A 25,485-nucleotide genomic window follows, 5' to 3' on the forward strand; every position below is an offset into this window, starting at 1 on the left:
TTGTAGAAAACTAACAGGCCCTTATTTTAATATGTATAGATATTTATATTACAAAGCCTAGATGAACAACAACGCCAAGGTGGCCCGACCATGAAACAAGCCTAGAGAAATAAATAAAAGCACAGTAGTTTTTACACCCAGGTGAAGAATGAAAAACACTGTTTCCAAATTCAAATGCAGTATCTAAACAAACAAACAAACAAAATTTCCCCCTTTTTATCTTCTCTTTCTGGATTTGCTTCTTGTCATATGTTTCGACAGAAACATAAGTTGAAAGAAAGGATGAGATGATGCCTCCCTGGTGGAGGAAAAGTAAAAATGAGAAAATGTAAAAACAACCTTCAACTTCTGAGAGATGATACGTATTTTTCATGATTTTTCAGCGCATTGCTGCAAAAGGGTTCCTCTTCCACTGCAGAGGCAGGTATGTCTTCTCTGTTTGCTCTATTTTTGTCCATGGCAACCTGTGCTTAGCCATCTTTCGCTTCCTAGCTGCTACTCCCAGATAGTCCCCAGCGTTCTGAAAATAAATATTGCAGAAAAGAGTTGCTTATAGTGAATTTGAATGGAACTGTAGAAGTATTTGGCTACAAAGACTACTAAGTTTAAAGCTCACTAGACATTGGACCAATGTCCTGCAACTTATTAGACTAAAACTGGTAAATTCTAGTTTATGCCAAATGCATGCCACATTTGGATATTAAGGATTAGTTTTTGGTACCTTGAGGCAGAGTCCTTCTTCGACATCACAAATGGGGTAATCACTAGGGCAGCAGTATTCGGTTCCAGTACAGCAAACGGCATTTTCATATGCACAGCAGCCGTATATTAGGCAATAGTCAAAGAATTCAAAAAGGCAACAGCACGTCTCATCACTCGGACAATAGGAAAAGTCTCCACAATCACTTGGTGAAGGAGATGGAGGTGGGGGTGGGGGTGGTGGTGGTGGAGTTGAAGGAGGTGGCGGTGGTGGAGGAACAGTTGGCGATGGATAAGGCGATGGTGAAGAGGATTCTTTAGTTGGATAAGAAGCCATGGCATTGACAGCGCAAACACCATATGGTAAATCAGTGTTTCTTTTTAGATAGAAATATCCATCCACTCCCCAACTTGTTCCCCATGAATTCTTCACTATCCAATAGTCGTCACCGTCTTCTGAACCATAGCCAACTATTAAAACAGCATGATCAATGTCATCTGGATTATCCGAGCAGCTACCATCATAAATTCCCTAATCATGCATGTCATACAAATTTCAGTGGTCAGAATATATTTCCAGGTTGCTCGTTTAATTACATAACCAAAAAAAGATACTTACACCAGTGTAAAGTTGAAAATCAATTGCGGAACCATCCATTCCCACACTAACGGGTTGCTGAACAACAGCACACAAGAGAGCACTGTCTGATTCCTCTACATCTTGATAGCCATCGATAGATACAGCCTTGGTTTCCTCCTGATAAAAAACGAGTGCAATATATCAGTCAGAGTAGATACAATGGAAGAACTTGTTGAACAATTGCAATAGAAATGAATTATGCTCCAGGACAGGTGAGGGGAACCAGACCTTGGTGATGTTACATGTGCCGTCCTCACCCGTGTAGGGGTAGTCGCTTTCTGTATCGATACCACCATTGTTTATAACCCATTCGAAAGCATAGTCCATATACCCTCCGTCACACCCTTCGTTGGTGCTATCACAATCCACAAGTTCTTGTTCTGAAAGGCTAACAAGGTCTCCGGTAACCAAGGCATTTATTCCTTCCATGGCTCCGGTTGAAGAGAATGCCCAACAACTTCCTGTAAACATAGGACACAGTCAAGATATTATCTTTTTAATGCCATCATAACTGCTCTATTTAGCTTACATTTCGAATGATTTGAATCAATTACCTGAAGTTTTAGTTCAAAGGGGAACTTATCACTGTATAATGGGCCTTTTTTTGGGTTTTTTTTTTTTTTTTCTTTTTGGATGAACAGCTTTTAATCCTGGCGTATGAACAAAGTAAATTGCAGTCTGGTGATTGTTACTCTTCTTTTACCAGGATAAGGTTTAAGGTTGACTATTATTTCTTGTTGCCCTACACATGTGCAACCTTCCCCTCTCTCTCTTTATATATACATAAACGATATGGGTTGTGAGTTTAATTTCATCGACCTAGGTTTCGGCTTAGCTTAGTATTGCTGTTGCAGTCGAAAAAAACTCAAATTGAAAAAAATATGTTTGAAAGGTATTATGAAAATTTGTTATTTAAAATTTTTGAGTGTTTGGTATTGTTGTGAAAATTTATTATAAAAAATTAAAATATTTAAAGATAAAATGATGTTGGAAAGAAAAAATAGATTATTGTTATTAAAAATAAATAATAAAATAGATATTTAATCATTTTATCATCAAATCATAAATTTCAAATCAAAACTGTACTTTCCAATAAACTTTTGCAGATGACTCACTTATCAAAATGTGGTTTTAACTCAATCCATGGATTGATGTTTAGTATTGCTTTTGAGTTTAAAAGCTGCTTTTAGAAACCTAATCACAATACCAAACCAAGCCGAAGAATTGATCTGTGAGAAGAATGCTTAAGGTTGAATGGAGGAATTGAACAAAAAGGTTCTAAAGCTAAATCTTGTGGGCACGGTCTGGTCACCTCTGCTCTTCCTCTGCTAATATGAACAACATGATGATACTTTAAAAAAAAAAAAGAACAAACTTCTAGTCTGATACTCTGATTGTGGGGCAAAGAACACCAAAAAAAGTATTCAAAAACCTCTTTGACCCGACTTTAATCTTCAAACGTGCTCGGACCAGTTTGTGTAAATTTGAAATGCTTTGGCACTTCCAAGGACCTATTATATTCTATAGTATTTGGATTTTCTAGATAAGAAATATCCCATAAGGTGACTACAACTAAAACACACATGATGATCAGCTAAATACATAATTTCTGTGGTTATTTGTTGGTATTCATTTGTAGATATTCACTATTGCAGTAAACTTTGGAATTGCAGGCAGAAGCAGAGAGGTATGGAAGTCGAACGATTTCTGGAGGTGGGGCAAATTAGTTCTGCAGATGAGGAAGATGGCCAGTTTTGTTACTAGGCACATTTCTCAGCATGATCTCGTTATCACATAAAATAAATGTTGAATTTAAATGCTAGGGTCATGCCACATTCTAAAAGAAACTTGTGATTTTGATCACGAGCTGAAGATGTTAAGAGTCCCGTCAGAAAGAATAAAGAGGTTTAAGGCTTATACTGAAGAAAGGTTTAAAATAAAACTTTGGCCTGGTGCCTAACGGGTGACCAATCTTTTCAATATCACATTTCCTATTGATGACTAATATCCAAATTACTGAATTGATTATAATAAAATCTTTTTTATTGCTTCTGTTAATCATAAGATGTTTGTGTCAAAGTGGCCCAAGAATCACCAACTAGCAAGAAAGCGTCACAAACAAATACACTATTCTGGAACCGATGTTTGCTTTGTGGAGAAAATGATAGTCATGCTCTTGTATATTTTGAAAACAAAATACTGAATCTAAAGCTTTACTCGATTATGAACCAAATAAAAAGACACTTACCACAGGAACCCTGGTCCTTGATGCTAGTTACAATTCCATAGTTCCTCCAATCCAAGGATGATGGTGCATCACAAGACTGCACCTTTCTCCTCATGTTCCTTGATAGAGTGCTCCCTTTGTTGATGGGCTTTTTCACCTTTGACAAGTAAGCTTTTCTAAACTCCTCATTGCTCATATCAGCAAACTTGTTCAATCCCACACGATGTTCCCCCTTGGTTGGTTTTTTCTTTGCATTCCTCTCTAGTATATACTTCAAATTCCTCTTAAAATTTTCAAACCTTTTTTCAGCCTCCTCAACACGATGGTATACTTTCCGATGCTTTTCTTTCCATTGTTGAAAGATCTCCAATATCTGTTCCTCCGAAAGAAATGCGTCAGGGTCATGTTCCACTATGGAGTATTCACTAGGAAGGCTAGAAGATGGGCATGTTAGTGAAGCCAAGATGAAGAAAAGGAAAGCCAATAAGCTTCTCTGGAAACCCATTTTCTCAACTGGGTTGCCAATGATGTCTGATCTAAATCTACATTGTATTGTATATAAGGCGGAATTACTTGCTAACTAAGCCACGCCTACCAGTCAGCTCAAGAACATTTCTGTTTCAAAATGAAAAAAAAACTTTTTCCCCATTTCTTTTTTCTGCCCTTCCATATTACAATGTTACTTATATCATTTAAAAGCAAAGAGACCAAAAGAACATTGGACTTGACCAAAAGAACATTGGACAATGGAAAAAAATTGAGGGCATTTTGTGAATTGTGTTGAATAATACCAAATCATTTTGGTGGCTGTGCCCGTCTGCTGTTCAGATTGTTGTTGCTTTTGACTTGTGAGTAAGGATAGTAGCTGGAGTTAAATCTAACGGTCAACTTTTTACTTAATTGGCAGTTAGCATATTATATAACTACACACACACACACATATATATATATATATGAATATATTATTTCTATAGCGTACAATTGACAGTTAGCTTTTCTCAGAAATGAAAAAACAGGACTGACGGACATATAGAAGACTATGATTAAGTTTGGAAAACCAGTAAATGAATTAAGATCAGATCGTGCAGAATTCGTAAGGTTAGAGTATATGAGAGGTTGAAAGAGGTACTTTTCAAGGTAGAGTTGAGACCTTTAAAGGTTAAATCTGTATACCTTACTTTTATGAAAATGTTGATTTTAAAATTGGATGAACAACTTGCAACTATTTTAATCTGACTCCTATCACATTAATACCTGAGACATAAGTGATTGAACAACTCCAACTATAGGTCAAGCCAATTTTGATAACAATCATGTGGTAGATTTGGTTGACGAAATATCTCCATGGCAGTCTTTGGTTTACTTTAATGGGGACAAATTACCAGGAAAATCGGCAATAGTCCCTTGAATAAGCAACTACTCAAAGGTAGTCACTTTAGATTGGTGCCAATCGTTAAATTTAGAAGCAATAGGCACTTTTCATCTACCATAGCAGCACAACACACATATCAGAGAGCATATCACATTGCTTGGATTGAGGTATACAAATTTCATCCTAGGTATGGAAAGAAATAGATTTCGTGGCAACTTTCATTAAACCAGTCATCAAAATCATTTTACCCTGGTCATTTTCTGCAACTAATTATCAAATACTAATACTAACAGTATAGTCCAAGTTCATAAACGATCAATAAATTGTTACTAAGGGGCATTCAAAGATATTGGTCATAGTGTTTTACCGATAGGTGATAATTATTAATTGTAAACATATTTCTAAAAATAAGAGTTTTCATTATAATCACAATGGTTTTGTTAGAATTTTGTTGTATCTATTTAATCTTTTGTTCAAATGATGGCGTGGGATCATTCATTCAATATAAAATACAAGGACCTGTGCATGTGCTCTTAATTGTTTGACTCTGCTACCTACTAGTCTTTTGCCTTGCAAAGAAGAGTAGCTTTGAGCTGATTTTTTTTTGCCTTGCAAAAAATGATTTCAAGGTGTAAATTATTAGTGCCGTGCAAAGGGTGAAGTTTCTAGTTGTGTTAATTTCGCAAGATGTTACTACAAAGAGTTAATTTGAGTCATTGAGTACCCACTAGTACTATGTTCGTACATTGAAAAAAGTGAAAATTTTTGTTTAAAAATGAAAAAAAAAATTTCTACTTCCCTTGATAAATAGTATAAATTTTCAAATTTTAATTTAATTGATTTAAGCAATTATTTTTAAAAAATAACATTTAATAAATTTAAAAATTAAATTTCAATAACTATAATTATTTTTTTCATTTTCAAACTATAACATATTTGAAAAAAAAAAAACAATTATAGTTTTATTATATCCTTTTCATCTTAGTCAGATAAGACAAAGAAAAATTTGACTTGCATTTCACTTTTTTTCATGTCATTTTCAAGATACCAACATATCTTAAGAATTAAGAATGTATTATTATATTTGGAATTGAACGAAACGGAGATCTTGCTTTTCCAAAGCTAGTTTGCAGCACAGTACTTGGGCTCCATAACTAAGTTTCTATGAGCAAGCCCAAACCACATCAGGGACCCAAGAAAGGCCCATGGGTGGACCATGTTTGTGAAAGAGGCTCATTGAGAAAGTTATCGTTTCGTGTATCACCTGCCTTGAAAAACGACAAGCAAAACAATCGTCATCATGGAATCAACTTCGGCCCGCCCTTAGTCGAGAAGGCCTAGTGAACTCTTCAATGGCCTATAAAGAAATTTTTTTTTATGAGAAATAATGGCCTATAAAGGAATTATATTACCAATTTATTATCATAAAATAAATATATTCCTAAGCAAAGCAAAGCAAATTAAGAGAAAAAAAAAAGTATCAATAACTCCTGTGATAAAGGAAAAAAGAAAGTAGTTTAACCTAGTGAAAAATTATTACTAATATTATTATTTTAATAATAATTTTTTAACAAAGTGAATATTTTTAATCTTTACTTAATACTTTTAAATTTAAAATATATAGTACTTTTACTATCTTAATGACAAATGTTTTTATATTACAACTTTAATAATAAATATAAATAAGTAATACTTTTTAATGATTTAATAATAAATATTTCAATATAAAAAATATTAATTCTTTAATACTATAAGTACTTTTAGTATTTTAATAATAAATATTATTGTAGAAATAATAATATTTTAATATTTTAAAATTTAATATAAATAAAATTTTAATAATAAATTGTAGTTTTCAATTATTTAATATTAATATAATGTTTCACTATTAAACATTACTATTAAAATAATATTATTTAAAATGTTAACATTTTAATAATATATTTTTAATATTTTAATAATTGTATCAATATTACTATTAGAAAGCATAATAGATTTTTCAGAAAACTATTAAACAACAAAAAAATATATTTTTTTTTCATTTAATCATCAAAACAATAAAAAAATTTTATTTTTTATAAAATATTTTCTGAAACGAAAAAACGGAGCCCAAGTAAATATCATTTCGAGACAATGCCTGAAATTGCGCCTTTAAAGCGTGTTAATGGGCCACAACTTGTTGCCACCATAATGGCCAAGAATCTCTATAAATGGTCCACTTTTCCATTAAGTACTATATATATATGATCATTAAAAATAGTTGAAAGCTATAAAAAATAAAAAAAAAGGAAAAATAAAATAAAATAGCGTTCTTTAGACAAACTTTCTCTGCTCTTGATTTGGAAAATCTTGCAGCCAATTTAATTCTCATCATGGGTGTCGGGGGATATTATGACAATACTTAAAGTAACTCTGTACGAGAAAACAGCAGTCTGGTGATGTTTCTTTCATTTTTTCTCTTGCTTTTAGAAAAAGAAAAAAAAAATCAGATTTTAGACAGCTTTTAATATGCCTAATTGCAAGTAAATCAGAAGAAGGAAATGAAATTTTAGTCATCGAAATGAAACAACACTATAATATGTTTTTATAAATGATAATTAGATAAGTGGTGTGCTTAATATGATCTATAAGTAGAACCACATAAATTATATATAGGAATAGGAGGTCTTTTATTCCCATTTATGCACTAATTTTAAATACTCATAATTCCCAACACCACCCAATTTGTCCTAGCTATTTTCCAGTAGTGAGATTCCAAATCTTTGTAGTTAAGATATGCCTCACCATTTTGGTTTATTATTGGATAACTTATGCTCCACCTTCTTGAAAGGACTTGGAATTTAGCAACACCACCAATTTTTAATCGGGTACCTGGCGGCTGCTGCTATTAAGAGCATCCTCGAATCGACAGCAGGAGTCTACTCTCATCTCCGTGCTTGTATCATTCTCTGGTGCAGGATAATAATCTTCTCTAAGTTGAACATCCCTGAGAGTTGGGATTCTCAGGAGAAACATCATGAAGTGTTCATTTGCCGTTCCATGAATGAAAAGTTTCCTCAGACTCCCACATTGCGCTAGCAGTCCTGCTGCTGGGAGAAAAAGACTTCTCTGATTGACATCCGCGTCCTGTGCGGGCCAATAGTTTAGTTCATTAAGATGCAAATTCTCAATTCCATTCAGAAAAAATCTCTCCCACAAGCTCAAATCTGCTTGTCCTGTGGGAGCAGTAAGAGCATAACCTATCACTCCACTACAGTCGAGAAGCATCCTTGAAAGCCTTGGATAGCAGGCCAAGGAACGCAGCCCAAATGCATCCATGAAAGGCCTTGGTTGATTCCTGCAATCACCTTCAATTTTTATTTGTATCTCTTCCAGTGCAGGACAATCATCTAAACCTGCCAAAGATAATGGAGTGAGCAACTCACCTGCAGCAATCCAAAGGGAAAGATAGTGTAGCTTAGTCCAAGTATTAGAAGAGAACAAATTATCATTCTCGACATCGTAGGACTTGTATTTCTTTTTCAAACTTTTTTCTTCCCTGATGATGCCTCGTTTCCCTGCTTGGAAGTTCTCAAATCCACCTGGTTGTTGATTTGAACTGCCTGTCTGGCCTTCTGAATTATCAACACTTTCCCACACGCAATCTATATGGAGTCTTTCTATCCGGTCTCGAATTGGTTCCAATGCCTGCAATGATGAAACTGCATTGAGGTTTTTGCAGTAAGAAATTTTCACATCAACCAAAGTTTTCCGAAGAACATGAGTCAATTTCCACATCCCCGTTCCAGTGATTCTCTTGCATCCTAGCACCTCAAACTTGGAAAGTCTCGGGCAGCCTAGAGAAATAGCTACCAAAACGGTATCAGTTAATTCAGCAGAATTCTTGATTGACAAAGATTCCAACCCATGGCATAGGGCCATTCCATCTGGTCGAAAATCTATGCCCCTGCAGATTCCATGGAACTGTCCCAGCTTCAAGGATTTAAGCCTGGGGCACCTGGAATTAAGTAACTCCAACGCTGGCCAGGCATCCCTAACATTGTGACAAACATCGAGAACTAAGTCTTCAAGTAGTGGCAATCCAGCAAATACATCTCCAAGTGCAGCATGGCTGATACTTGCCTCTTCAGATGTGTAACCCTCATCGTTTGGGTCGGACCTAACGTTGGACAAAGAAGTTGCATCAACGAGGTGAAGTAGAGAAAGGCAAGGACAATTTGAAGTAAGAGCAAGCAAGGTTTGATCGTCGATAAATCCAATGAATCGATGGTCAAATATACATGTTGCAAGCAATTCACGGAGGTTTGGACAGGAGGCAGTAATGGCTAAAAGCTCATGGGACTTGAACCCCTCAGCTGAAGAATGTTTGAGGATATTGAGATGGGAAAGAGAAGCTGCAATCGAAGGGTATGCTTCAATTGCTGGTGGAAGATCCTCAGTCCAGCAATAAAAATGTGAAACATCAAGTGAAGAAAGCATACGACAATGCTCAAAAAGTGCAATAAAATCAGAGCCAAGAGGTGTAGGTAAACGCTGATGCCAACGTATGAGCTTAACATGTCGTAAGTTAGGCCATTGGGGAGCTAGAAGATTGAGAGTTGAAGGGTTGCGGATATAAAGAACGAGAGAAACAACTGATGGAAATGCATGTCGAAAGAGTTGAGCAAGAAGAAGTGGGCTTGGAGAGGAATCAAGAAGAGGGTGTCCCCATGGGGAGAGGAAAGAGAGGTCGAGATTGGTAACAGCTCGAAAGCAAGTCGGGAGGAGGAAGAGATCACGGATGTTGCCACGGAGGGTGAGGGATTTGCGAGTGGAGCGCTCGAGCAAGTGCCATCTGAGACACACAAGGGACATGGCATTGCGTGTGCGAGTATCAGTAACGAAAGAGAATATGGTGGAGAGAATCACATCCGGTATGTCATGGAAATGAACATTGCTTGAAGTTTCAGCCATTTCTTTTTTTGGCATATGCCGTCCTGATGAAAATCAAGAGAGATTAATATGTTGAACCTGGAACTTAAATTCTATATTTTGTATGTGTATGGGGACAAAGGGTCATCAGTGAGAAATGTATAAGCCAAGATAAAATCACCTAGATTCAAAGGCTACTACTAGCGGCTTGTTGAGAGAAAGAGAGAGTTAGCTAATGCACATATGACTGGGCTGAAGATAAATGTATAGAAACTGATCAACTTGTGTTGTCTATATATAGTGAAGAACAAGTGCATTTATATAATTTTCTTTGTGTATTTTTATATTTTAAATGAAAGAAGCATATTATAATTAATCAATTATAGCTTAAAAATATATAAGGTTCATTAAAAATTTGTATGAAACTCATTTTTATAAATGATGAATTTTTATGTAAATTTTATTATGATTAGACAATTACAAGATTATAATAAAAAAAAATGAGTGAAATGCTCTTCTAAAAGAGTATATGTCAATATTTTTAATTCAATTAGGGTCGTAATAAACTCCAACACCACTTGTGGATAGGAATAAAAATCAAGAAAGAAAAAGCATGCATTATCTATAGGGGAGGTGTGAAAATGAAGATAAAGATTCAAGAGCTAGTTAATTGGAGGCCTACAAAAGAGAGATATTTGGGAACAAAATATATAGTATCTTTTATGTGGTGTGAGAGAGAAAGATAAAGTGAATAAAAAACTGGGTGATAATTAAAAGAAGCCTGTAAATGTTAGTAACCTTGGAAGTGCAATGTGAGGGTGAAAATGAAGATTCAATGAAAGAAAGAGAGAAAGAGATGAGGAATCTGGATGTCAAGGTGAGGAAATAAAGATGAAAGGAAAAAAAGTAGTGGAAACTGGAAGGCCCTGAAGGAGACGAGATAAGAGGGGAGTTTCTGATCATGTAGCTGAGGTATGATCGTGAGGACGAAGATAAAGATACAGAAACCTGTGGCCTCGGATAGAATATTGGAGCGGAGAGGAGAGGAGGGGAGAGAATGAAAACACAGTTATGTTAATTTTATAACAGTAATTTGATATTTGGGCAGGCCACTTGCCGTATGAGGCCTACCCCATCGATCATGTTTGATATTGATCATCATCCACTACCCAATTACCCTTCCCTTTTCATTATTCCTTCTTTTCCACCTTTCCCTTGATATTCAAAGGTCTCTATTTTTTTCTTTTACTAAATATAATATATATTTATATGCTAGTATCTAGCACTACAGGAAACTTTGATAAATGATTGTGGCATCATTTTAATTTTTTTGATATTTCAAAATATCAAAATTTTAATTTTAATTATCAAAATTAAGAGTTCATTATTTTACAAATAGATGACGTATTGTTAGTACTTTAATTTTGTATATGATAGCTAGTAATTTTTTTTCTTTTTTTTTTCTCATTTTTCTTTTAATTTTAATCTTCATCCAAATGTTAACCCAAATTTTTTTCTTTGGGTTCATGAATTTGTCACATAATTGTCTATGATTTAAAATTACTTTTGCATTCATAAATTTTTTTTTATAAACCTTACATAATATTAAATTATAATTATTTAATTAACTACAGTAATTTTAACTGATATTTCTCCATATTTTTCGAACAAAACACAACTACGCTACTATCTTCTCGAATCACACTCTTAAGAGGAGAATCAGAGTTTGAAGGGGGTAGGGTTTTGTAATTATTAGAAGCTTAAAAGGATAAGGGTAAAATTTCTAAAGGGCAGATGGAAGTGCACTTAAAGTTAAAGCAAAAGGAATGATTTGGTTAAAGGAAGTTATGGATATGGTAATTGGTAAATATAAAAAGCTTCTGCTACTTAAAAAATGATTAAAACAAAGACATAGGGTAAGTGAATTTTAAAAAGTTTTTGTTACTGTTGGAAGGAAGAGAAGAGAAAGAAGAAAGATCCTTTTCTTCTTCTTTCTAAAAAAGAAAAGAGAAAAGAACATTTCTAAAAAAGAAAAGAAAAGAAAAGATCAAACAAGGTGAGTGCTCAAATGCAAGTGGAGAAAAAGGAATCACAAAGGAAAAATAAGTAAATTTTCAAATAATGTTTGCAAAGATGCTGCAATTTTATATATCAATTTTTATACACATTGTTGCTACAAAATGTTGCAATAGCTATAGGCTATTCTACTACAAGATCTTTTATGTGCATGCCAAATTTAAATTCATCATCTAATTTCAACATTATTAAAGCTATACTGCAAACTTTATCCAAAGCGTTTAGAAACCAAGGAAAATGCTCAGCATAATCCTTGATTCTTTCGAAATATCAGTTTCCTGTATATCAAAAGCCTTCTCTAAACAAGAAATGAGAGAATTTATAAATGTTTTTGTTGTGTCATTGTAACTTATAAAGTCGAGTTGGCAACCTAGTAGGATACTACTTGTCTACTGGTTGTCAAGTTGAAGGAAGCACAACCAAAAAAAAAAAAAAATTACAAACATACAAGCATGAATTGGTGCTTTGAACATCTCAGGCGCATTTCCTACACCCCCCCCCCCCCTCCCCTCTCCCTTGGCAATGACTTGACGTAAGGGCATGCTCATCAAAACCGACCCAAACGATAAAGAACATGCATGGTACCTGCTGCTACTACTACTTTCCTAATATAGAATCAAATTAGGAGAACACCAAAGCAGAAAAAACAAACCATGAAGAACAATAACAGAACCACAAAGGACAACATGCGAATAAAGCCTCTGAAGTCTAAACACTCTGATCGATATATAGACCTCCGTATCCCACCTCTCAACAGGTAAGGCATGCGCACTTGTGACAAAACACCACTCCTTTTTTCTGTTTTTCTACCACCAACTTCTTGCTTGGCTTGGGATTGATTTCCGAATTTTAAACTGATCTTTTTGAAAGATACAAATATCCATATTCACTACAGATTGCTTATTCGTTGAACAATAATATGTCGAGAATAATCTGAATTAAGTTCCCTGAGCGTTCCATGTTTTATCAATTTCCTTCTAGTTCTCAACGAGTAACCGCAGCATTTAGGATTTAACCATGCAATATTGATATTATGTGATTCAATCACTAATTCTATTAATTTTTTATAGTTAAAAATGTTGATGTGATTATTGATTTGATAACATTGGTATTGACTTTAGTAATGTGATGTTGATTTATTGACGTAATAACTTAAATGTATAAAATTAATTATTAAATTATACTAATAAATCATGTAATCACATGAAATTTAACATTTAGTGCATTAGGTATAATTTCATAAAAATTTTATCCTCGTATAAGTTAAAATTAATAATAGTGGTACAATTTTTAATAAATATATTGTTTTTTCTTTTTTTTTAATTAAATTTTTTTGAAAAAATCAAATCTAAAGTTTTTTAAGAAAATTTCCATATTTTTAAAATATTAATTTAACATTTTTAAATATTTAATATTTAAAAATTCATATTTTAGAATTTTTAAAATCAAATTTTAATTTTTCAAAAATTCAATATTTTGAATTTTTTAGAAATTTTATAGTTTTTAAAATATTAATTGTACATTTTTCAAAATTTTAATTTTTCAAATAAAAATCATTTTTGAATTTTTATTTTTTCAAATTTACCATTTTATTGGATCAAAATATTTTAATTTTTAATTTTTAATTTTTAATTTTTTAAAATTTTTATAAAATTTTCTATATTTTTTATTTTTTTTAAAAGTTGTCTATATTTTAACATTTAAATGAACAAATATATAAATAAACTATAAATTAAGAAGACACAAATCTTTAAAATTTATTCTATTTTAGTTTATTTGAAGTGAAAGATTAAAAAAATTTGAAATAAAACAAAGAAATAATAAAATATGAACCAGTTGAACAGGAATTAAGTGATATACAATAGTAACTACCTCTAGAATCTCAATATCTTATTGATCCTATGAGCTGTGTGTATTTTATGTTGGGTTTGCCTAATATTTTGTGTGATTCGGTAAATCTATATACTTTGTGTTAAGTTTGATAAGAATATCAAGTTTTAACGAGATAAGTTATAATATCTCAATCTCATATTGGGATGTTTTGAGAATCTGTTATAATATATAAATTGAGATTTAATCTCAAACTTATAAGATGTTTTTTGTGAGACAAAATTATAAAACATTTGGATTAAAGTAAATAATATTCCGCAAATTTAATGCGAGTCTTCACATAAATCTCAACATATTCAAAGGAAACAAAGGAAATAACTTTTTCACGGTTAAAAGTTAAAACTACGTCAATCCTATCCTATGTCTCCGAATGTTAATTTTATCATAATCAACAAGGTTAGAGTTTAACATAATGCCCCTCTAATGCCTAAACTAATATCTACGAGAACACTGATTGTAGGCCAATTTCACGCTGTTCAGATGTGTATAAGTGCATCACCAAGATACTGGCATGTAGGCTGCAACACTATTTGCCTATGCTCATCAGTAATAGTCAAAGTGCATTCATTAAGAGAAGAAGCATTTCTGACAATGTGCTAATGGCACAGAAGCTGGTTAGAGGGTACAGCAAAACCACTCTTTCCCCAAGATGTGCACTCAAAGTGGATTTAAAGAAAGCTTTTGACTCTTTAAGTTGGGAGTTTTTGATATCAGTCCTATTGGCCATGGGGATACCAAGGAGATTTGTTAGGTGGGTGCAGTGCTGTCTCACGACACCAAGGTTTTCATTGTCAATTAATGGTGGCTTGGTAGGATACTTTGCGGGTGCAAGAGGAGTCTGGCAAGGACACCCATTTTCACCTTACCTATTTGTTATTGCAATGAATGCATTGTCAAGATTGCTGGACATTGCAGCTGAGTTTGGGATCTTTTCTTACCGTCCAAAATGCAAGAAAGTCAAATTGACACGTGTTTTGCGGATGACTTAATTTCACGAAGGGGAATATGGACTCTATTACTGGGATTCAGAACATACTACATCTCTTCTACTCTTACTCGGGGCTTCAGCTTAATAATGCAAAAAGTGAGTTGTTTAGTTCGAAGATCCAAAGGCAAGAACTGCTTGAGATATTGCAAGAGACAGGTTTTAAACATGGAACCCTCCCTGTTAGATATCTTAGTGTTGCTTTGGTCACGCGCAAACTTACTGTCAGGGACTGCACTCCATTAATTGAAAGGATTACTACAAGAATTAATAGTCAACTGATACAATTAATCATATTCAGCATGCATAATTACATGCATAATTACTGGTGTCGGCACTTTCAGCACGCATAACTACTGGTGTCGGCACTTTGTTCTCCTTCAAAATGTTGTAAGGAAGGTCATACAACTATGTTCAAGTTTTTTTCAGAATGTCTAGGCCAATTCAGCAAAAGGGGCAAGGGTAAGGTGGCAGATCATATGTAGTCTTAAGCCAGAGGGAGACCTAGGACTAAAAGACCTTCTCACATGGAACCAGGCTTGCATCCTAAAGCATTTATGGTCACTCTCCTCGCAAGTTGGCTCAATATGGATAGCATGGATACATATATACGTGCTCAAAGAGCAAAGCTTATGGGAGATGCCAATTAGTAAAGGTACTAGCTGGTGCATGAAAAAGCTATTACAATTGAAAGTACTGCTTCCAGGCTCTTGGTGCAAACAGAAGAAGGTATGGTTTGGAATGCTGGTGGTTCGAGGTATTCTGCTGCTGCTGTATGCAGAGAACTAAGAGCATAGCAGACAAAAGTAGATTGGCACAGGCTTATATGGTGCAAATTTCATATCTCAAAATGTACCGTCATTGCTTGGATGGCTATTCTCAATAAACTTCCTACCAAAGACAGGCTGACTTCATGGGGGATTGCAAATGAAGGAGGCTGTGTGTTGTGCAGTCAGGAGACTGAAAGCAGAAACCACATAATTTTCAGTTGCAGCTATTCGAAAACAGTGTGGAAGGGGGTTTTGAGACTATGCAATTTGCACAAAGAGGTTGCTGGCTGGGAAAATGAGTTATAATGGGCAGTGATGAAGTTTCGAGGGAAGTCCTTATTGTCTATCCTATTACAACTAGCTTGGGGAGTATACCTATATTTGATATGGAAAGAAAGGAATAGAAGGTATTCAAAAGAGAAGATTGCTCTGGAGAACAGATTTTGCAGCAACTCAAGGAAATGGTTAGGATCAGATTAATAGGGTTGTAGAACATTGCCAATGATCATGTAAATAGGAAGTTAAGTGAAAGATGGGAACTTAGTGCAGATATGTTTTTAGTATAAATCACACATTGTAGAAAGAATGTTGTTCTGTAAATAGGTAGCAGCAAATTGCTGCTTCTTGGATAACAATATTACAATTTATCCAAAAACAATATATCTACGAGAACATATCCTAAAATTTAAAACTCCTAACCTCTTATCTGCGACTTCTTGGAAACCCTTCCAAGTACCATCAAGTCACAGATCCCTAGTTGTAATAGCTTTCCTTGAATGATCTAAAGGTGAGCTATGATTTGAGTTCAATGTATATAACACCCACAAGTGGCTCTAGGTAAAGAAGTTGGAAGTCAAAGCCAAAAGGAAAGGGGTGATATATGGGTAGGTTTCTTCTAAGAGCTATGATCTTTCAAATACATTTACCAGATAAAATGTTGTCCATTGACACTAGCAAGACCAACCATCGAGGCAGCTCTGTCACTACCTCTAGAAGAGGATGCCCAGATTGAGTAGCAACGAGTTTAAGCTAGGGAACAAACTGTCTCCAAGCTTCACCCCTTGTCTGTATATATTTAATAAAGATTAAACGCAGACATACAATTTTTAAATTTGACTATGGTGTATAATTTCCTTACAGCTTTAGAAAAGTTGTGAATTGCTAACCAAGATTCTAGAGGCATTCATAGCTACTATCAGAACTCTTAAGCCTCGCACAGTCTGCTAGCTAATAAATGACTCATTTGCAAGAGCAGAGTTACCAAATACTTATTCACACATGGTATTGCAAGAGTATATGAAACACTCCCACTCTTTTTATCATATATGAGAAATATATGCAATGAGACAAACTAAAAAGGATCACAGAGGCAAATCTTGGGGAGGGGGGGGGGGACCAAAAATTTTGATAATATTATAGCATAAAACTTGGCCCCCCTTCCCAACTTGGTTCCCTATTTCAGCCCCCTTCATGATTTTCCTGGCTTCGCCTCCGATCACAACTTGCGAGACCTTAAAAAACATGGAGAACATGAGTACATGACCTAAAATAAAGAAGAAAACCTAAAATAAAAACCGAAATAAAGAAGAAAGAAAAATATAAACTCCTTTGCTTTATTAGAATTGATACGCAGGGGATCAATATCCAACACAATTAGGATTACTAATTCATTAAGAACAAAATTCAATTGTGCAAAGGCATGTTGTAGCTATACAATAATTAACTACAACAACAGCATCATGCCCCCCATTACCAATCCCCTGCCAAGCATTTCATTCATCAGTTTCTACCCATTCAAAAGTCAAAATCATTACAGTACTTATTCAAGTTATGACAATGAATTATAACAAAAACCGAACAGAAACAAAAGAAAAAAGGTGTAACGACTACCCTTTTTAAGCTGCTGTGGGGACCATCCCCTGCTGGCAAACGCAAACAAGTTCATCCCAGCCAGTACTGGCCTTAAGTCCATCAACAAGCACACTCAGATCCACCTCGGCACGAACTCTGTATGATGATCATACCTTCCAACAAGTGCATCTTCTACCATAATATCCCACAAACAAACCGTCATATCCTACGAACAAGACACAATCAAATTCCTCCTATGCGGCGAAAACTTAATTTTCCTAACAGCATAACCACGACCATTGAAACCGAAACCGGCACCCTATAATTCCTGGCATCTCAAATTTAAGTCCCAGATTCTTACTGTACAGTCACCGGCAGCCTAGGCAAAAACGTCGGGGTGTTTGGGGTTCCACGAGGCGGAATACACGCAGAAAGCGTGTTCCCTAAAAGTGCGGAGGGAAGCGGAGCGGTCGATGGTCCAGAGCTTCATGGAATCGTCCCACGAAGTGGAGAGGAACGAATCGCGCCGCGTGAGGTATAAACTCGAGAACGTGGACTTCACGGGCGTGTTCTTTGAGAGAGCGGAGAGGGTTGGTGTGAGGAGGGATGGTGGTGTCGTAGACTTTGATAGAACAATCAGCAATGGCGGCGACGAGGACTGAGTCGTGGGATTCCGACTACGCAGGGTCGTAGACTCCGTCAGCGGTGTCGAAGGCGATGAGTTCGTTGATGGTTGGGGAGAGGTCGATGACGTGGTCACAGCCGTTGCCTAAGATGCCGAAGTTTTGGGCGGTTGCTACTGCTAAACGGGACTCGTAAAAAGGGGAGAGCCTAACGCAGTTGCCGTTGAACGGGGTTTTGAAAACGGGCATCGTTAATATTCAGCATTTGGAGGATTGACCGTGGCGCAAACGGTAAAGGAACTTTTTTTCCCCGGGACTAGTCTTTGGTGGGTAATAATTTGGTTTTCCAAAGATTTGGACGAGGTTTTTTTGCGGTAAAAAGTGAAATCGATCGAGTTTAAAGTTTAAATTGATATGATATTAAATTTGAATTTAAAATTTAAAATTTTGTTTGAATTTAATTAAATTTTATTTTTTTTATTTAAATTTGATTTGAAATAAAAATTAAATTAATATATAAAAATAAATTTAATTTTTATATTTAATAAAAATTTAATTATTTATATTTAAATTTGAGTTCAAATTTAAAATATTTTATTAATTAAAATAATAAAAATTATTTAAATAAAAATTTAATTAAATTCATATAACTCACAAATCGAACATAAAAATATTTAAATTAAATTCAATGAATCAAACTATTTAATTCAATAATAATTATATTAAATTTAAAAATTTTTCAAATCAAATCTAAATATCTTATAAATATTAATACAGAGAATTGCACCTGACTTTCAACTTCAGCAAAGCTGAACTTCATCAGTCTCACTTTTACCAGGAATTGCATTTTTTTCTTTGGGCTTGAGTGGAGAAGAACGTAGAATGGGCCAGATCCAGTACAGTAAAACTTGGGCGATACTAAAAGGCTTAATAGAAAATGAACCAGATCCAGTGAGCTGGGAATGCTAATTGGGACCAGGTTTGATGGCCGCATACCTTCAATTATAGAGAAACTGAAAAGTTGGTCCTTGGGTAGGTTGGGTCGGGTTACTTTGGATCGAAAGAAATTCAAATAGTTTGGTTTATCTATAATTTTTAGATCATTAGGGTTCTTGATTGGGTTATTAGGTTCTAAGTCATTTTTTGTCCAAGTTGTTTAACTTTTGAAGTGAAATCAGTTTTCAATTCAGGATTTCACTTCAGGTTAAGATGTATGAGTATGAGTTCACTTTTATTAAATTTGTCATGATTTATTAAGTGATTTGTTTTATCTCGAACAAAATAAAAATCAAATTAATTTGGCTTTAGATGATATTGAGTTGGTTTTAACAGGTTTGAATTATTGAATTTTCTTAATCAAATAGGATTACATTGGATTCAAATTTAATCTGATTTTTCAAGTTTGGATCAACTTTCATCTTGAATTCCATGCCAATAATGCCATTTGTGAGTATTTTGGTTACAAATAAATAATAAAATTTTGAAAAGTTATACAACTCACTTTAGGATTTTTTATTATTATTATTTTGGAAAGGAAATATTTGAGTCGTACTCTTTGAATAAAGAAGATTATACACCAATAATCGAAGCAAATGCTTGAAGGTGTATTTTAAGGTATTTCTAAAAATGAGGAGACAATGAGTTTGGTCGCTCAGTGGGCCTTGAGCCCCCGCTCACTTGGATAAAAGGCTCCATGCCCAATAACAAACAAGAGGACAAGAAGGCGTTGAAATGAACCTACGTATGGCTGGCTTGCGTATCTACTGCTGCTACGGCCTGTTGGCCACCGAAGCTTTCAACAACTGTGTCTGCTCTACATTTGTCTCACAACTATAAATAAATATATACAAGCGGTACTTTTCTAATTAATCTTTCCTTGCTTCCGATCTGCTATCTGCATATTACAAATTCACGTCTCATATATAAAATTTAAAGAGTTTTTACTTGTTCGTTCAAACTAGCATTAATTTTATCAGTTGTTATTGTTTAAGTAGAAAGAAAATTTTCAACAATGAACATTTTGAAGATTTCTCTGTGTAATTAATAAATTAATAATCGAATGGTAATTTAACTGTACATATTAAAAATATTTATTCAAAAATATTTATAATAAAATTATTGTGTAATATTTTTAAAATATAAAATTCGTAACAATTATAAGTATTGGATATAAAACTTTAAGTTATTTTAGTATTATTATTATTATTATTATTATTACTACTGTTGTTGTTATTGTTGTTATTTTTTTTATAATTTAATGTATTCAAATTAAATCCCACTGAATAAAAATTTTGAATCAACTAGTGAATTTGGTCTGTTTAAATTAGTGATAGTTTTAGGTATGAATTTAATGTTATTAAAGCACTCACTCCGTTTGAATTTGTAGGTTGTTGTCTTCCGAGTTAGGAGTTAGGGCCCCTTGCATTAAATTTTGTGGGGGAGTTAAACAACAAAGGGAGGAGAATGACTAAATGAGCCATCTGGGAACTTGCTCCGTCCTGTTTGAAATCTGCATGACGCAAAACAGCGTGGACGTGTACAGTCGCTGGTGCCTGCCACAGCTGCAATGTCCCAAATTAAAAATGGTGGCCCAATTAGGGATGGCCTCAATTTGATACTGGGCTCAGAGTAAACTCGGCGTTTACCAAAATGCAAACTCAGGCTCGTCAAGGCAGACCACTGCTAAAGGAGCTTAAAATCTTTTATTGGTTAATATTTAGTAGAGGGTAAATATGTTTCGTTAATAAAATATATATCATTCTACATTTCTCAAACTAATTTGTTCATCAATAAATTTGGAAAAAAAGAAGAAAAAAATTAAAAAACTGAGACAATTAATTAGGTTATTTTAAGACGTACCAAACTTGAATATAATATCTTATTTTAAGACCTAATCTTTCCTTGTAATTAATTAGGCTTCTTTCTCAATAAAATGAGGGAGACAATTATTGATGCCATCAAAGAAACAGCTATCCATCGAAATATGTACACAAATCCAATTCTCAAAGAAAATAATAATAAAAAAATACTTAATTTAAATGGTTTATTCAGTTCTCTTAAAAATGAATTTTTGTAAATTTGAGATTAAATTCTAAGTAATTTTTTCTTTTTCAATTCTCTAAACTCTGGCTTTCGTTTGTTAACAAAAAAAAAATTATATAAAGGAGAAGATTAAAAGTAGTAGTAATTAATAATAAATATTAAACAACACTTTTACATGGAGTTAACAAGCAAAAGCCCCGGAAGTTTAGAAATGGTGTTGAAGTCAAGTCGGCCAGATTTGGAGTTTTCCTGTAAACAACTTCATTGATAAGGTTTGGTTTCATTTGACCCCATTATTTAAAACTTATCTTTATGCCATTTCTCGACACAATAATTTATTGGTCAAAAACATAAATAAATTTTTTTATCATTTTCTTTTTGTTTTTATGTTCAAAGTGTTCATTGGAATTTAGAAATAAATAACAGTTGAAATTAATAATATCAAATTATAATAGAATTGTTAACTTTTAAACCATGTTACTAAAATTACTGAGAAAGTATTGGTAAGCAGCTTTTGTTTTAGAGACCTAAATTAGCTAATAGCAGGGGGAAAAAAAGGAGAAAAGGATGAAGTTCTAACAAGCAGGAATGTGATTTCATCAACTTTGCGTAAATCAAGATCCCTTTATTTTTAAGTTTGACAATTATGATATATGAATTTAAAATTTAATTTATTTAATTTATGTGATCATTATAAGATGCTATAGTTATTAAGTTTAAAATTTAAATATCGATACTTATAGTTAATTTTTCTATTTTCATGAATATTATTTAATTTGTACAAATCTTATTTAACAAATAATGACGAATCTTAATACTTAATTTAAAGAGGTTAATTAATATTATATTTTATTTTATTTTATATTTCATGTAATTTATTATATCACATATATACATACAAACAATATGTTAATATATGCAATTAATTTTAATTTTGAAGGGAGTAATTTAAGTTTATATATATATATATACACTAAAAATTGCTAAAAGTTTGGGAGGGGACCTTAAAAGTTGTAAAAACTTTGAGGGGCCAAGATCCCTCGCGCTTAAATGCCGGTCTGCCCCTATAAGAAAATGATTTAATATTCAAAATGCCTTCAAGGGTATAAATTTACGTGAAAACATATTATTTATAATTATTATAACGTAATTAATTAATTATAATTTAGTAATATATAGGATTTATAAAAAAATCAAGTATAGCACACACTATTAAATGATATTATAGTAAAAAGAATTGTAAATTAAATACTTTTAATTTACATATAATATACTTTTATTATAATTTTTATCTCTCTCTTTCAGAACATTCAACGGCAAAAAGTTGTTCTATTAGTAGTAAATTTAAATGATATTTTTACTAAAAATAAAAAATAATTAGAAGACTTGAAAAAAGGCAAAGAAGATTGTAATTAAATCAAATCTTAAATAAGAATTTATTTGTTTATGTGAAGATAAAGGGAATAAGTCCAAAACAGAACATGTCCAGAAGTAAAGCCTTTTGCCAATGTGATTGATGTATTTTTTTTTTTTTCTTTTGGGCCATTGATTGATGTGTAGTTTAGGGGACCCATAGTTTTATTATATAGTTAGTAATTTGTTTAATCATAGTTGAGGTGATTAAAAGGGTCTTAAAAGTATTGCAAGACAGTCAAATAATTTAGAATGAAGAAACACAAACATAAAAAAAGTGACAATGAATTTGGTGAGCTAATTCAGCAATCAATAAGAAAGGGTTTTGCTAAGATTCTTTGATAGAGTTCAAGACAATATATATATATATATATAAAACCATCAAAATTCAATGGACCCTCCTTCTCCATACTATCACATGTTGCCCACTAACATCTACATCTGAACCATTAAATTGGTAGGCCACAGCTTGGATGGGACATTACTGAGATTAACAGCAAATCAAACCATTTAAACAGTTTTAAACTACCTTGTTTTTTCTTGTGGCAAAATCCCAATGTAGTCTCACTAATTTCTTGTTATTGCCCCAAGTGAAAATGAAATAATAAACATCAAATCAAACCATTTAATATCCTCTTTTAAGGGATTGGCTTGAAAATTTTTCTTGGTGTCATGATCTAGCTTTTTGAAAATTAATGGTTACTTACAAAAGAATTTTGTAACTACTGTATGTGAAAGGGGAGCACAAAGCAATCACTCTCACATGAACATTTTGAAAGTTAAATCAAGAAATATGGTAAAAAGAAGTTGGGAATTGGGATGAAGCTATATGTGGCAAAGTGCAAGTGGGGCTGGCTACAATTCGTAGTAGCAAAAAGGGTCAGATAGACAATTACAAAAATAATTGAGTCAAAGCACTTAAAAAAAAAAAAAAAACCACAAAGGGGGTGGAAGGATAAAGTAAAAGAATTCTACCATCTAAACTTCACTTTCCAACGAAAGCCACAACCCACATGATCTTGCTTGGGGATATTGAAAGATCGCAACCCCCTCAAAAGAAGATTTCCCAATACCCCAATTCCCTAACCCCCGTTCACACAATCCCAATTTAACTCTAAACAAGGCCTCTATCTCTCTCTTTTTCTCAATGGCCCCATGCCAATTAGCCTCCTCACATAATATCAGTGGCATTTTCGGTATTGAAATGACCCGTGTCACAAAGTGATTGAAGTATGTTTCACAGGCCAGCTCCTGAAGGAGGTCTTGTTCAGTTGTTCTGGCTTATTTGGCAGCCCCAATCATGCATCAACATGTGTCACCAATAAGTCCTCCAACCTTTCAATACCAAAACCCAAAATTATTGATCTTAGTGAACGGAAAGAAGATGGGGGCCCTAAATGATGGATCCAAAGGCAAAGTACAGAGGAAGGTGCAATTATTCATGCCATAGATTTCATCCTAAGCAAGTGAAGAAAAAATTCCCTCAAAAACGCAGAGAAAAAGAACCCAAAAAAACCAAAAGAAAAAAAAAAGAAAAAGTAAGACTATATAATAAAAACATCATTTTTTTTTTTTCTTTTATGTGACTGATTCTCACTCTCTTTCAGTCATCTAAGGCAAAAGAAAAAGAGATTTCTCTTTCTCCTCATATATTTCTTTCTATTACTTCCTTTCCTCCCTCTTTTTCATCTCCACTTTTCTCTCTATGAGAGACCAATATAGAGAGAGAGAAGAGCCATGAAGAACACCATCCGGTGCTGCATCTCCTGCATTCTTCCCTGTGGAGCACTCGATGTGATTCGAATAGTACACTCCAATGGCCGCGTTGAAGAAATCAGTGGCTCCATCAAAGCCAGCGAGATCATGAAGGCTCACCCTAAGCACGTTCTAAAGAAACCCTCCTCTTCTTCTGATGATGGGATGGTCCCAAAAATTGTGATCGTCCCACCAGACGCAGAGCTCCAACGTGGGAAGATTTATTTCCTCATGCCAGCCCCTTCAACACCCGAAAAAACCCGATCAAAATCTTCCTCAACAACCAAGAAGAAAAAAAGAGACTGTCTTGATAGCAACAACAACAACAACAGCAGCAGCAGCAGCAGTAGCAACAGCCACAGCCGCCAACATCGTCACAGCCGAAGCATGAGCAACGCCAACAAGAACAACACAATTTCAATGACTAATCTTATGATATCAGATCAGTATCTAAGTGAGATACTTTCAGAGAAGTTGTCAACGCAAAGGGATCGAAGCAGAGGCCGAGTTGGGGTGTGGAGACCACACTTAGAGAGCATCTCCGAGGCTCCAAACGATGGTTGATCATCATGAAGTTCGCTGTGTTATACTACTACTGCTACTATTTTGGATTTCAAAAATAGTTTACAATTTTCTTCATATTTTTATATGATTCATTTTTAGAAAAAAAAAAAAAAAATACATCCACCCAAACATCCATTAGGGTTCTAGGAACAGCTGCTTATTTGTTTTTTTTTTTTCTTCTTCTTTTTTACATTTATTTTATGCCCTTTTATTAGTTTTCCTTTTTTTTGGGAGTTCTGTATATATAGGCATAGACGTAAAATAATAATGCAATGCAAGAGAAAAACAACTTGAGCTGTAATTTGGAAATTGTGGTGATGATTCTTACAACACAGTTGTTGTGGGATCTTGGGTCTGGATGATTTGCCACAGTTGCCGGATTTTTAAGTTTAATTTTCAAGTGCTAAATCTATTGGAAGTTGTTTTTTTTGCAAAATTAAATGCTGAGAGAGGATTGTTTGTGGATTTTTTTTTCTTTTGTGGGGGAATTAAATTATTATCCAAAGGGATGAGAGACAACGAGGGATGTATACTTTTACTACTATTGAGCACCAAACATAAATATGGTATGAATTGAAAAAGATTTTGATTCTAAGGTGATTGTGAAATGATGTTGCCAATGGAATATATATTAATAATCGATCATGTTATAACATTTTGCCCACAC

The 25,485-nt window shown here is 33.8% G+C and overlaps 4 protein-coding genes and 1 pseudogene across 5 annotated transcripts; 2 read left to right on the forward strand and 3 right to left on the reverse strand.

Annotated features, from left to right (window-relative positions):
* LOC111274969 (cysteine protease XCP2-like) lies at nt 1–4,099 on the reverse strand. The gene is made up of 5 exons (XM_022860022.2): nt 3,588–4,099; nt 1,568–1,800; nt 1,319–1,456; nt 722–1,231; nt 1–520 (listed from the first exon to the last, which is right to left on the reverse strand). The coding sequence occupies exons 1-5, from the start codon at nt 4,069–4,071 to the stop codon at nt 380–382; spliced, it is 1,506 nt and encodes a 501-aa protein (XP_022715757.1). The 5' UTR covers nt 4,072–4,099; the 3' UTR covers nt 1–379.
* Nucleotides 4,100–7,499: 3,400 nt separating this feature from the next.
* LOC111318695 (F-box protein MAX2 homolog A-like) lies at nt 7,500–10,166 on the reverse strand. 2 transcript variants are annotated; one of them, XM_089755865.1, is made up of 2 exons: nt 8,178–10,054; nt 7,822–8,064 (listed from the first exon to the last, which is right to left on the reverse strand). In XM_089755865.1, exons 1-2 carry the CDS (start codon nt 9,904–9,906, stop codon nt 7,964–7,966), a joined length of 1,830 nt encoding a protein of 609 aa, XP_089611991.1. In that variant the 5' UTR covers nt 9,907–10,054; the 3' UTR covers nt 7,822–7,963. The 2 variants fall into 2 exon arrangements, with proteins under 2 accessions (XP_022777306.2, XP_089611991.1); XM_022921571.2 differs by having other exon boundaries at nt 7,500–10,166.
* Nucleotides 10,167–14,820: 4,654 nt separating this feature from the next.
* Nucleotides 14,821–15,876, forward strand: LOC111274234 (uncharacterized). The gene is made up of 3 exons (XM_022858850.2): nt 14,821–15,024; nt 15,239–15,534; nt 15,621–15,876. The coding sequence occupies exons 1-3, from the start codon at nt 14,821–14,823 to the stop codon at nt 15,874–15,876; spliced, it is 756 nt and encodes a 251-aa protein (XP_022714585.2).
* A 1,288-nt stretch (nt 15,877–17,164) lies between these two features.
* Nucleotides 17,165–18,435, reverse strand: LOC111318696 (peroxisomal targeting signal type 2 receptor pseudogene; annotated as a pseudogene).
* A 5,484-nt stretch (nt 18,436–23,919) lies between these two features.
* On the forward strand, nt 23,920–25,119 carry LOC111318698 (uncharacterized). Its single transcript, XM_022921572.2, has one exon. It carries the CDS (start codon nt 24,237–24,239, stop codon nt 24,816–24,818), a length of 582 nt encoding a protein of 193 aa, XP_022777307.2. The 5' UTR covers nt 23,920–24,236; the 3' UTR covers nt 24,819–25,119.
* The last annotated feature ends 366 nt before the right edge of the window (nt 25,120–25,485 follow it).

The sequence above is a fragment of the Durio zibethinus genome, chromosome 26 (assembly GCF_047325235.1).
Source record: "Durio zibethinus cultivar Kanyao isolate XHJ-2024 chromosome 26, ASM4732523v1, whole genome shotgun sequence".
In the NCBI taxonomy this organism is placed as follows: Eukaryota; Viridiplantae; Streptophyta; class Magnoliopsida; order Malvales; family Malvaceae; genus Durio; species Durio zibethinus.